The following is a 13,592-nucleotide window of genomic DNA, read 5'->3' on the forward strand; positions in this document are numbered from 1 at the left end:
TGCAGCATGATGATGTTTTGTCCCGGACGTTTATCGCGCAATGCACGACAGAGCTTGTGCAGCGTTTGGACATAAGGAGCAGCAGGTTCCAGCCCAGGTTCCAGGAATTCAGCCACAATAACCCCCTCTGCATCCCAGGAAACTGTGCCCATCACCTTTGCAGTTGATGGCACTGTCTTTGCCTTCTTTTTTGATGGAGAATGCAAATGGTGCCATTCCATACTCTGCCATTTCATTTCAGGCTCGAAATGGTGAAACCAGCTTTCGTCACCTGTCACAATACAGAGCAAAAAATCATAGCCTTCATGTCGATATCTCTGCAGCAGTTCTGAGGTGATGGATTTTCGCTGACCTTTGTGGTCTTTGGCCAATAACCGCGGGACCCAACGAGCACAAACTTTCCTATAGCCCAAGCTTTCAATCATCTCCTGTACTGCACTGTGCCCTATTCCAAGATTTTGGGCTATTGTGTCCACAGTCACACGCATTCATCTTGAATGATCTCATCCACTCTTTCCTTGTTGCATTCAGTTGAGGCTGTTCGAGGACGACCGCTCCGAGGCTCATCTTCGATGCTGGTGTTCCCACACACTTCCATAAACACGCAGAAGTTTCTGTTGAATTTCTGCAGCAGGGATTCCCTCTTTCACAAGAAATTCGATGACAGCACGCTGACGAAATGACATATCATTGTCGGCCATTTTGTTAGGAGTGATACTGGTCACATGATGCAAGCTATTGACATCACAAGATACTCAAGATTAACACAACAGCTGGTTTCACCTACCACCATACTCTCTTTCGTCTGCTGTTCCCAGGTTGCATGCAAAAAGAAGTTGCTCATGACTTTCGGTACGACCTACGTACTAGCTATATTATATTGCAGTGTTAGATCAGTGATTAATATGTCTGTTGCCTATACTGTTAAATTATATATATAAGGGTGGTCAGCTTGTAACTTCTCAATGTTTTGCATCCACTTTTGCATGTATATTACAATTTTGAAAGACAACATTTAAGTTTATTTATAAAATTTGTATTGTCACATGTATCCTGTTAATGTGACAAGAAATTAATAGATTCCGGATTAGATAAAGCGATTTAATGGATCAGTTGATTACAATTACAGTTACTCAAAATGAAGTCTTCCACATGATGCAACCTATCATATCTGTCATCTTCTGTCCAGCTCTGCTGGTTTCCTCTCACCTTTGTTCACGTCCTTTCGCTGCTGTTATTCACTCTGAACTGATTCTGTCACCTGTAACTGCCATGAACTAATTCTGTCCTGAACATGAACTAGAACTGACAGCTCACGGCTGTCACTATATAGCCGTGGCATGGACCACATGGAAAACACTCTCTCTGTCGGTGTAGAGGCATGTTGTTGCATCGCAACAGTCATGGCATAGTATTGCATCACCCAGCAATTAGTTGTAGCATAGCCCACAGCAGACAGAGTTTCCATTGTTGCAGATTCACAGGAACATGTTTATCGAGCGATCGCCTAGAAATGCTTTGGGTGTCCATGTTACAGTATTATTGATAACTGGTGTATCAATTGCTTTTGATAATGTTATTCCGTTTATAATTGTGAAATTTTAAAGCAAGTTTTAAAGTAGATTCCAAAGTCACTGGTATTAATTTCAGCCAACTATACATTCTGCTCAGTTCTGGAGCATTTCACAAAGGTAACATTAACTGTCATGGACATTTTGTTATGAAAATAGAAGTTTTCATGCATATGTACTTAAAACTATCTCTTTTGAGTGTGACTTGTCAAATGTTTGTTTCTGAAAGGGCATTAGGGTTTTAAGATACAGTGCGTACAATCAAGCGCGCGCCGCGGCTGCAATTTGCCGTGAGTCATACCACCGCAGAACGGATGCANGACTCACGGCAAATTGCAGCCGCGGCGCGCACTTGATTGTACGCACTGTATTTATCTTGCCATAATTCATAGGAAGAATAAGATTTATTTATGAGTAAGATTGGACCTAGAGGTGGACATTTAACCATTTAAATAACAGTACTCATAATTTTAATAATTGTGACCTAGGTTTAAGTAATTACACTTTTGATAAGTAGGCCCACATTTTTTAATACTCAGTACCTGCAATTTGAATAATGTTTGGTTACTTAATAATGATTTAATTCTACAGTACTGATCAGACTTGAAGATAATCATGTGGTTATATTTATTTACTATTGTTTGTTATGTTTTGTTTAGTTGCACCTCGTCCAGTAGATGGAATAATTGAACAGTTTGGATTTATAGTGGGAGAGGAAGGCATTATTTCTGTCCAAATTCATGCCAATCCTAAACCTAAACTCACATGGATTATTGATCAAGATAGCTTTCCTGAAGGAAGTATGGACCTTACACAACGATTTGAGGCTACCTCAGCAAGGGACATGGTATGTGTTCCACCAATTTTCATAATGATTTTTTCTTTCTTTTTACATATGGTAAGCAGTTTGTGACTTGTTGGCCATTACAGATGAGCTGGAGTTGACAGCTACTTACCTTTCAGTTGACGTATATATGTGCAATGTCATGTGTGCAACCATAACGTCCATCTAGTCTCATGTACTTGAATATGTTAAAAATGTTACTTGTTTCATTAGAAACTCAAAAATAAAGTTCAGTGTATGTTTATTATGGGCAGCGCCATAGTTAAAGCCGTTAGTTACTGGCTTCCCACCGTGGTGGCCCGGGTTCGATCCCGGGGGGCTGGTCAAGTGGGATTTGTGGTGGACAAAGTGGCACTGGGGCAGGTTTTCTCCGAGTACTTCGGTTTCCCTTGCCAATCTCCATTCCACCAAATTCTCCATCATCATACCCACCCAGGGCAGGCTACAATAGGCCAAACAGTGGCCGCCATGCTGAGTGGACCCCGTTGGACTCCACCTCCCACTAAGCAAATAGGTTTATTATTCATGTACTGCTAGTTGTGCTTTTAATTTCTAGTGGCATATTATATATCACCATACACATCTTGGAAATATAGTTTGTAGGTTGCCATTCATTGCTTTAGTTTACAGCCATAGTTTTTCTGAATGTTGTGGAGATTTCGATAATTAAATAATTGTGGGCTCATGCAAGTATATATCAGATCACTCAATGATTATCAGTAATTTTGTACATAGACTGACTGAAGCCTGCAATTTTGAGGGTCTGGGGTTGGCTTGGCCCAGGATTTGCTGCTTTCGTGAGAGGTTTCGTAGTTGTAGGATTGGAGGTTCTCACAGCGATGGTTATGAAGCATACTGCCTTCTGGGATTTAACACCATGTATTCTGTTGGAAGACAACTGACATTTTGGAGGAACATATTGCCTCCATTTTCAGGGTTGAGGAATAAGCCAAGCAAGATACCAGCATGAAAGCAGGTGGCAAACAGCTCTGCTGGTATCTTGCTTGGTTTATTCTTTGATCCTGAAGATGCAAGCAGTATATTCCTTGGAAGCACTGGTTGGCTTTCAACGGACTTCACACCATTATATCCCAGAATATACTACCTTTCAGGTTTTGTAGTTACTAGAAAACTTGAAATTGAATTCTAGAAGTTGATAATGTGGCTTCCAAAGGGTCATTATGAAACAATATTTTGGCATATACAGGAAAGATCATTGTAAATTCCTCTGTGGATTCTTTTATTCGTTCATTCATTTTATTTGGCATTCATAATTGCTACAACAGTAACCGTTGTTAACATAATCAAGCTAACCGTCCGAACTGTAAAATAAAACTTTACTTAATGGGGCAGACCTATGGTGAAAAAAGAAAGTGAGCAGCTTTTCTGTTTCATGACCAACTAGGAGAATAGTTAGGGGCAAGTGCTTATGAAGAACATTTACTAGAGTTTAATAATGTGCTCTTCATAATACTGTTAAAGTTAATAATGGTGTTCATGATTTAATAATGTTATGGCTTCATTCCAGAAGATATGCAAAATTACAGGGGGTCAGAGTAAACTTTTCATGGGTGTGAAAAATTCTGCATTCTGGGATGTAATGCCATGTAGTCTGTTAAAGTCAGCGGACTGCAAGGCATTATACCCTAGAGCATAGACCTGCTCATAACCATTACTGAGAGAACCTCAAATGTTATATTTCATGGGCAGTTTCATGATCAGGAATGTGGCACAACAGACATATAAAATTGCCAACACTTTTGAGCTATTCTTAACAAATAACTTTTTCAAATAATTGTTAAAAGACAGATATGTTAAACAGTTTTAGTGGGAGCCAACAAACAGATATAATTGATATTTGGTATTTGGTAATTGTACCCCTGATATGTTAATTTTATATCATTACCTAAGTATTTTGTATCAATTATTGTTTTATAATTTTGATCATTTTATGCATTGTACATTAATATAAATCTTTTAACTGTCTTAATGACAAAAGTATGTAAGTTTTTGTATTTTCCGTATTTTAATCTATTAGCTTGTGACAAAATCCATATCCACTGGTCAGCTGTACCATAAGGATCAACGGAATGTATAAATGTAAATAAAAAAAATAAATATAATGAAGCCAATATGTGCATTTTTGCAATGTTCTGATGTGAGTGCTCCTAAAAGGTCCTAATAATTAATGATAGCATAGTTAGACTTGTATAATAAAAGGAAGACTAAAGACAAAATAGACTTGGCTCTAATTAAGTTAAACCGAGTACAAGGCTGGAGGAGAATGTATTAAAGAAATGGCTCAGAGTAGAGTTACTTTATATTTTCACATAGTATGTATGACCATAGATGGAGTTTTGATTGATAAATAGATTTATTGGCCACTTACAGGTCATAACTACAAATCACTATAATACTGTTGCTATTTCCACACTTTACAGTTCACTAGAGCACACAGTGTAGTGTTCTCAGTCCATTACTAGACGTTTCCTGATAATGGCTACAACAGTGGCTATTCCTCTGCCTCCAGCTCAAGTCCTCTCTTCATAGACTGCTATACAGAACTAACTAAACTATAACCTTATCCCTTGCATATAACATCTCAGCTTCGACCACATAGGAAACACAGCTGTTCTGTTATTTCATTCGTGTCTGTAGCTGTGGGAACGTGTTTTCCAAGCCATTGCCCAGAAACCACCCTAATATATCTGCCTATCTCATGATCGTTGCATAGCAATGGCTCTACACACTACAATATCTTTGTGTATGTATGTCTATTTCATCCAAAAGGAGGTTTAATACAGACTACAGTGGTTATAACATTTTAAGGAATGTTTGTTCATATTAAACTAATGGTGCAGAGGAATTACTGGGAGTGGCAGTAAAGAAGATGATGTGAGATAAAAACTGGTTTCTATGGTAACCTAAATTAATTAGTTGCTGAACGAACAAACAAGGCTGAACAGTGAATGACTCTTACACATGGAAACAACTACAGAACTAGGAAATGTAGGATGGTAACATTTATTGTGTAAGGGTTGACTGATTTCTTAAAATGTTATGACCATTGAAAAATTTCTATTTGCCTTGAACTTAGAGAATTGTTCATATTGGAACAGGGCAATGGTACATGGGAAGCACAGCTGCGCATAATGCGAGTCACTGCTGAGGATGTGGCTAGAAATTATATTTTGAGAGCAAGAAATGAAGTGGGTGAACAGCAGTATACAGTGAGAATTTCCACCAGTGCAGAACCACAAGGTATGAAAAATAACTTCTGATTCCTGATTCTGTTTTCTAGATAACTATGGTATATGGGATATGAGTATAAAACAAGATACCTTTAGGAAACATAATTGGCTTGCAGGTACACAAATCGTTATCCTATGAAGTATGTGAAGAGATATCATTATTATGTGTTCGCACCTGTAACTCATTTCATGGAATTTATCCTATAGACCAGTGTTTCTCAACCGCTGGACTGCGGCCCAGTACTAGGCCCTCATGTTATAGAAAAGAAAAACAATTTACCGTGCTGCGGTCTGACAAGGGTTGAGAACCACTGCCACAGACTGTATTTTTTCAGGCCTGCAATATAAAGTTCACCAGTGCTATTTTAGCCAGTATGCACTGGTACACACTCTGACACACAGTTAATAGGTGGTGGCAAACGTATGTCACACATCTGCCATCGAATTGTAGCTGCAAAGATCAAGGAATGTGCTGTTGTCTGTTAGTACCTTGTTTCAGGCTTCATCAAGGAAAAGCAGAGCAGGAAGAAGTTGTATCACTTGGGGTGGGACCATTATATAATCAACACAAAGCAGAGCAGGAAGAAGTTGTGTCACTTGGGGTGGGACCATTATATAATCAACACAACCTCTAAGCTTTCCTTTCTCCCATCAAAAAACAGAATATGGGACTCCTATACAGAATCTTCCTTGATCATATGTTAATTATTCAGCTGGCCATGAACTTCCCAGCTTTTATGTAACACAAAAGTTCGTCTCTTTGTATATAAAAATCCACCATTAGATTTATCATTTGTAAATTCAAATCACATCCTCACAACAAATGTCTCATAAGATGTATTATAATGTTGTCCTGTCATCTGTGTCTTAGTGTCTGACTTTCTAGATATTTTGCTAATTTCACCCTCCTCAATATAATCATATATAACAATAATAAGTGAAGAATATTCATGAGAAATAACTGAATTACTTGGCATATATTCAAGCATTCCAGTATTCAGCTTCGAAATTCGTACTGAACCCCAGCCACTAAATTTAGTAAGCAAAGGAAATAGGAATCACTAAGGAAAGTAATAAGCTGCTGAGTAATAACAGTTAGAATATTAAAACAAAAAATATGCTTTTGCAAATAGTTATCGTAATTTATTAAGGAACTTTTGATGACTGGATGAGACATTAGTGGTAAGAATGAGACAGTGGGGCAGTTTCCTCTGCAGCAGATTATAGTGCAATTGCAAACACTGTTAATGCACATCGCATATCCTTCCCTTTGTCTTACTACTTTCAAAGCAACAGAAATGTCAAACAACACTGGAAATTTTGTTCCAAATTTGGACATTTCGAAAGGGGATTTACTATATCTCTGTCTGGTAGGCAAGGAGCCAAAGTGGAAGAAGGAAAAAATACTTGCAGATTTTTGGTAGTGAAGTTAATTTGAAAGGGATCACTTAGAAGACCAAGAAGGACAGGGGAGGATAATATTAAAATGGCTGATGGGGAGATGTTCTTTTAAAATCTGAACTAGAACAAACTGACTCACTATGATTTACATTGACTGACATTAGTATTAGTGGTGTGAACCTGTAGAATTTTTTTAAACTAGCTGATTCAGTCAGCAGTTTGTTATTTAATTACTGCATTCTGAGGAAGACACTATTGGTTCATGTTGTTCTTTTTCTGTTATCATCAAAAAATTACATAACATATTTCATTTTGAACAGGATCACTGGAACTTGGAACTGGTCCCATCATTGGAATTGTTGTGGCTATCCTTGTGCTGCTTATCATCATCTTTATGCTCATTTTTGCTCGAGCAACAGGCCGTTGGTGCTTCTCAGGTAGGCATTTTATCATACTTTAATTTATTATTCACCAACAGTCTTCCTGTTTCCAAATCATTGTGACATTGTTGCCTTCTGCATATTTCATCAGTGTAAAATTAAAGAACAAAAGGGTTAGGCATACTAAAAGATAATAATAATTTGGAAAGTAAAAGTTTCAAAGCTTTTGAACATGTTTTGATTTCTCTAAAGTATTTCTTTTGGAGTTAGTTATAATCATTAGGCTCCCCCTCAGTTCCAAGAATGTGGTGAATGATGATGGGTAGTTACCATTGGCTTACATTCAAAATTTAATTTCTTAAGCTGACAAAATTCAGACTTATTGTCCCTGATTGTTTCCCTTAAACATGTTAAATTACTTTCCTATGAATATTAAATGAGACAAAGAGGCTATATTATTTGTGCTTTTGGACTTGAGTGGTGGTTCCCAAATTGTGATTTTTGATTCTTCTGGGATTTATTAAATGTTTCCTGGAGTATGCCAAAAGATAAACATAAAGGCTATAATTTTTGTGCTAACATTGCTTTAATGTATATTCACAAGAAATCACTGATACTGGGGAAGTTGTTGTAGTGTATGGAAGCGATCACTTTTATAGTCTTCTGGCTGTATAGTTGCACATTGTGTTAGTTATGTGGTGATGGTCCAAATGAAGAACCCTTTCGGAAGAAGGAATTGTAGGGACATGGAAGGAAGACATTCTCAGAAGAAATACAATTTTGGTTGTGGATTCACCTGTTCTGTAGAACGTGGTCTGCAGAGCTATAGAAGCAATGAAGTATCATATTTCACAATGTTAATGAGTAGCCAAGAGGTGGCAACGTTATTATGTGGAATTGCAAACATCCATTCAGTCTGCGTTGTTTACAGAAAGAAAAGTCCCATTCAACTCTCATTTGTTTGGAGGCTTACAGCATGGCTTGCTTCCTTATAGTATACCAGTAAATTTAGTTTAGCCTGCATTTGGAAGTGTGATACTGTGACTGAAATATTCTTGTTTCTTGCGCATTTCTGTGTGCAGTAATATTATTGTGGACATCAGAACATAGCAGATGTCACGAATTGTCCAAGAATGCATGATAGCATACATATTAGAACATAATTTGGATTACTAGGGAAAATTTTCCTACCTTTAATTATTTCAATTTCATCCATCAAGTAGGTCTGCCCATTGCTCTGGTTGTAGTTATGTACATAATGCTATCCCTGGATGCAGTTGTTTTCTCCTTCAGTGCCAAATACTGTATATCTTTATTTTCCTCACTAGAATATTTGGAATGTATCCAGAGTAACACTTAAACTTCACAGAAGTCCATTAGTAGCTTGACTGTGTGAATGGATTTAATGTGAGAAGATTAGAAAATGTACATATGTGTACTTTCTTTACCTTTGCTTTCACTAACTTGAACGTATGTATATATATTCACATTATGTCTCCTGAGTTATGTTATCATGTTACAGTCTGGTAGGCAGGTACCGGTGTTTTGGAGGAACACAGTGTATGCATACCCGGAAGGTGAAGGAAGTATGTTCCTCCAAAACATTGGTGCCCACCTACTGGATTGTAGTGTGGTATCATAAACAAGAATATACACAATATAAATCTTCGATTGCCATGAAAACCTCAAATATTAAATTTTTATAGACTTAAAAATGTTGTATGGCTCTATTTTTGACTATGCAGTGGAGATCTGATTCACTAATTTGAGATTTATATCCTTTGGATATCTGGATGATGAAGTAAATAAAGCAGAGGTAACCATCAGTACCTGCTGTAGCCATTGCAGCACATAGAACAGAATTTTTATTCTTGAATAAGTTGATGACATTGTTATCATTTGGAATCTTCTGATGAATCACACAATAATGGATTGTGGACACAACTGATTAATTATTGATAAATATGTGTGGAGTCCAGCAGGTGGTAAGAAATTTTGTGATTCAAGTGATGTCTGATGATGGTTATGAACACTGATTTAGCAGGGATGAAAAAGGTACTGTTTGGGGCCCGTTTCAAATGTTTTCCTCTCATTTACCTGGAATGATTAATGAAATTGGCAAATAATATCAGAGTTACTAGTTCCACAGCCAATACTTTAACAATATATGCTGAAGTTATGAGAGATGGGGCTCTTGGTGGTGTGCAAATGGATGCTGAATGAAGGAATTTCAGTTTAAAAGGCTGCATACAAGACAGTGTGCAGATATGACAGTAGAATTTACAAGCACATTAAGATTATAGGCTTTGAGGTAGAAACATTCATCTTAGTTCCAAACTGACTGGAAGGCAAGTTGGTTGTGTAATGTTCTGAGTAATTGTATTTAAATCGTTTTTCATAACTACTGTCCCATTATTTTGAAGACTTAGGAGACAGTTTGTTCATTGCAGTTTAAGTTAATTTTTTTTCCAGTTTTAGGCTTTTTGTGTTTGAGAACTTCATGCACATTTTTTATATACAGTAATGCCTTTTCTTGGTGACATGTGTTATTTAGAATTGGATAGCACAGATTATAAATTTGTATTTTTGTAATTACTCCTGTAACTGTTGATTAAACTAAATATGTTTCACAGATGTTTTAAAGTTTAATAAGGTAAGAATTCTGTATTGTGTAATACATAATAGTAATGTTTCTTTTTGCATAATGATAATGAAATATTAATATTTCAAAAATGTTTTGGGACATTTTCTTTCATAAAGAGGGCACCAATTCATTTCAAGTAGATAGATAATTTATTGATAATTTGTAGAAGGTACATGACAGAACAGAAATTCACATTGCTAAGGAACAGCCATAACTTTACATACGTGTATATACCAGAATAAATTTAGTTTAGAGGACTTTGTCATTGCAAGATACCAGTTTTTATAGCCACATGGAATTCGTTTGATATACAGATTTCATCAGACGAGAGAATGCTTAATTATTTCAGTTGTAATCCATTATATTGTATGGGAAACATGACGTCAGACCATACCACTGAGTGACACATTGTTACTTTATGTTGTTCCCTGGAGACATTTTGGTGGCATTGTAGAATCAGGCAGTTTCCTATGGATGTATTTTATCTGTCATACCACTTATAGAGGCAAACTCGCCTGTGGTTGTAAGTTTCCAGTTTGCTATTTACTTTTGCTCTTTGATATGAACACAGCTTTGATCTCCATTTTTATACTTGCTGTGAATTGTCTGGTCATCTTTTGCTGAAAGATAGAAAAGAGTTGGCTAAATAGGTCTTGACATATCTTCAATACTCCCTGTGCCGGCATGTAGAACTATGGCAAAATAATTGTACACTACTGTAGCTTTGGTCCTCTCCATTTCATCTGTGCTTCTTCTTTTTGCTGCCTTGTGCAAAGCTGTTTCTAGTCTAATCTTATAATGCTCCACTCATTCCTGTTGCATAGTTTGTTTCCCATTGTTTGGCTCTTTGTCATTTGCACTCTTGCAAATCTTTCAGCATAGTACTAGAAATATATATATATATCATATTTCTTATATTTTGGTTGGAGAATGCTTCTACATCATAGTCTTCTGGCAGTATATGTGTCGTTTTTACAGTTTCAGTGTAAATTCATAATATCTGTTAAAGAAGAGAAGTCTCTTCATTGTCATAATGACAGACACTCCACAATTTTGTCGTTTTCATTTTGCACTTCATATCTGCAAAAATCATTTAATCTGTGAGCTAGGTGATAACATTGAACGTGTCATGTTACTGAAAACGCCATAGAGATTGTTAATTGGTTTATTCAACAACCTACAAGTAACGGCTACAATTAATTATAACAATGTCGCGGGGTTTCACAATTCGCAAATAAAATCACTCTATTGTCAGTAGTCTACACGTATTCACAGTATGGGAGCTATACAAGTGTCACTGTGTTACACACTCCCAATTAATTCTCAGTTATCACAAACTGTCACTGATTATCACACACTAACTCGTAACTCGCCACTGGCTAGATTCCAACTCAACTCGTAGGCTGCTGCCTTGAGAACTGTTGATCACACACTGTCACATAAAATCTTGTAACCACGCATTCGGGTCTTCTTACCGCGACTGTTGCTATATTTCAACTCAACTCGTAGGCTGCTGGCTTGAGAACTAACTTCGGCGTCGGCTACATTACAATTCCACTTTGTAGGCAGTGTGGTTCACTTATATAGTCGCAGTGCTTGCCTGTTACACAATCGGTACCACTGTTGGCTGTTACTCGTGTCACAGCTGCATTGCGTGTTACGTCACCGCGGAGGGGGGGGACAGAGCGCTGACTCATCCGCCACGTCACTGCTGGGGGGGGGGGGTCATCCATTGCGCAACATGTCACAATATTTTCGTTTTGTCCCTTAGCAGATGGTGGAGGAAGGAAGTTCTCCAAATAACATTTCTAGCCCTAACTGCATTCATATCCTAGCTGCCTCATAATGTTTCCCAAACTAATCTGACCATGCAACTCTTCTGGCTTCCTAGAGCATCAGCAGAATCCTTAACCCTTTTTAGTTGTGTGCCCTACCTAATGGTGGTAGAAGCTGTGAAGGAAACGTTTCAAAATAAATAAATGGGAATAAATTAATAACATTCCATGGTACTGAAAAATCAGAAGGAGAACATGTCAGAGATTTTACAATCTGTACAGACATGAATTAACCAAATTATTAAGATAAGGTGTTAATTATTAACTTATACATGTGTTAAAAAAAAGAACTGATAGGAAGTAAGCATCTTTAAAAGGAAGTGAGATTTGAGATTCTTGTCACAGAGTGTTAAGATTACAGTTTTCTGGGATGTGACACTGTGTAATTTTATAGGTAGGTAGCAACATTTTGGATCAGCAGGTTTCTCGAAAATACTTGTATCTATGTATCAAGCTACATGGCGTCACATCCCATTAGTCCATAATCTTAACAAAAGCCAGTTACTTAAACTGAGAAGAGTATTTTTACCCCTTCTCCTTGCAAAACTGTTCAATATTAAGAGTACCGCTGGAGGGTTGGAATCTCATATCAGATATGATATTGAGTAACTTTGGATTCTGTTTGTATGTAGGGACAGAAATTAAGTGCCTTATGAATTGCTAATTTTACCACATTTTGATTTTGGAATTAAGCTGCCCCAAAAGTTAATTATCAGAAGTTGCTTGAAACTTATAGTCACCTGAGAATGAGAAGTTTTTCAGTTAGGCTCTCAAACTCTGATGCTAATGGCTATTAAAAATTTGTTTTGCCCCACCTAAATATTGCTTTAATCTGTAGAAGGAAAATATTCGAAGTGACTGGAGCACAAGTCATGTAGATGTAAATGTTGTAGGAACAGAATTTATTTCAGCAGTAAAATTACGTAGCATAAAACATATCTACGAATGAGGTCCAGATTTATAGTTTTTGTAACAGTGACACAATTCTATATATTGCATTAAAAGTGGTTACATTCTGCCCTTGGACTGACATACCCACTTTGTTCATTTATTTTCTTGAATGCAGTGCACTCACGGTTATCAGTGCATGAATTGTCTGTTTTTAGGCTAATCTATATGCCATTTTTGGAAGTACCATGTGAAGTACCCATTAAGATTGCTCAGTGCTTCTCTCCATCAACCTGTACACATGAAACAACTCAAGAACTGCTGAATAATTTTTCATGAAATTTTATATTAGATAATTTTATGAAGAACTGTTGAACTGTTTTTCATTTTCATTTTCATTTTGATCAGACTATTTTAGTGACCATATTACATGATGACCAGCAGGAATGTATGTTCATTGTCCATTTATTTTCCATATATATCCCTACAAGTTAAAAAAACCAGGATGTGGAAATTGTCCTTTGAATACAGATATCAATATGCATATACAAGATCAAAATCATATACATCAATCAATAAACATAAATAATAATGTAAGGTAAAAGAATCTAATAAAAATAAACATACATTAAGAATAACTTACTCACGTTATTAATCCCACTTGGCTTTAACAAGCCAAGGGATAATAAAACAAGTCAAATACATATACATACATGTGTGTTACAAGATACAAAACAAAACAAGCAAGACAGGATTATGCCACATGCAATAATACCAT

General features: G+C 36.7%; 1 protein-coding gene across 3 annotated transcripts in view; it reads left to right on the forward strand.

The window, feature by feature from the left end:
- LOC111872202 (fasciclin-3) overlaps window positions 1–13,592 on the forward strand; it is a 90,408-nt gene that overhangs the window by 11,245 nt on the left and 65,571 nt on the right. For all 3 annotated transcript variants that reach the window (XM_033754596.1, XM_033754597.1, XM_033754599.1), the window contains exons 5-7: window positions 2,231–2,418; window positions 5,535–5,676; window positions 7,388–7,504. In XM_033754596.1, coding sequence (XP_033610487.1) covers window positions 2,231–2,418; window positions 5,535–5,676; window positions 7,388–7,504 — 447 coding nt within the window. The remainder of the gene's footprint in view (window positions 1–2,230; window positions 2,419–5,534; window positions 5,677–7,387; window positions 7,505–13,592) is intronic.

This window comes from Cryptotermes secundus, unplaced genomic scaffold (assembly GCF_002891405.2).
Source record: "Cryptotermes secundus unplaced genomic scaffold, Csec_1.0 scaffold677, whole genome shotgun sequence".
Lineage (NCBI taxonomy): Eukaryota > Metazoa > Arthropoda > Insecta > Blattodea > Kalotermitidae > Cryptotermes > Cryptotermes secundus.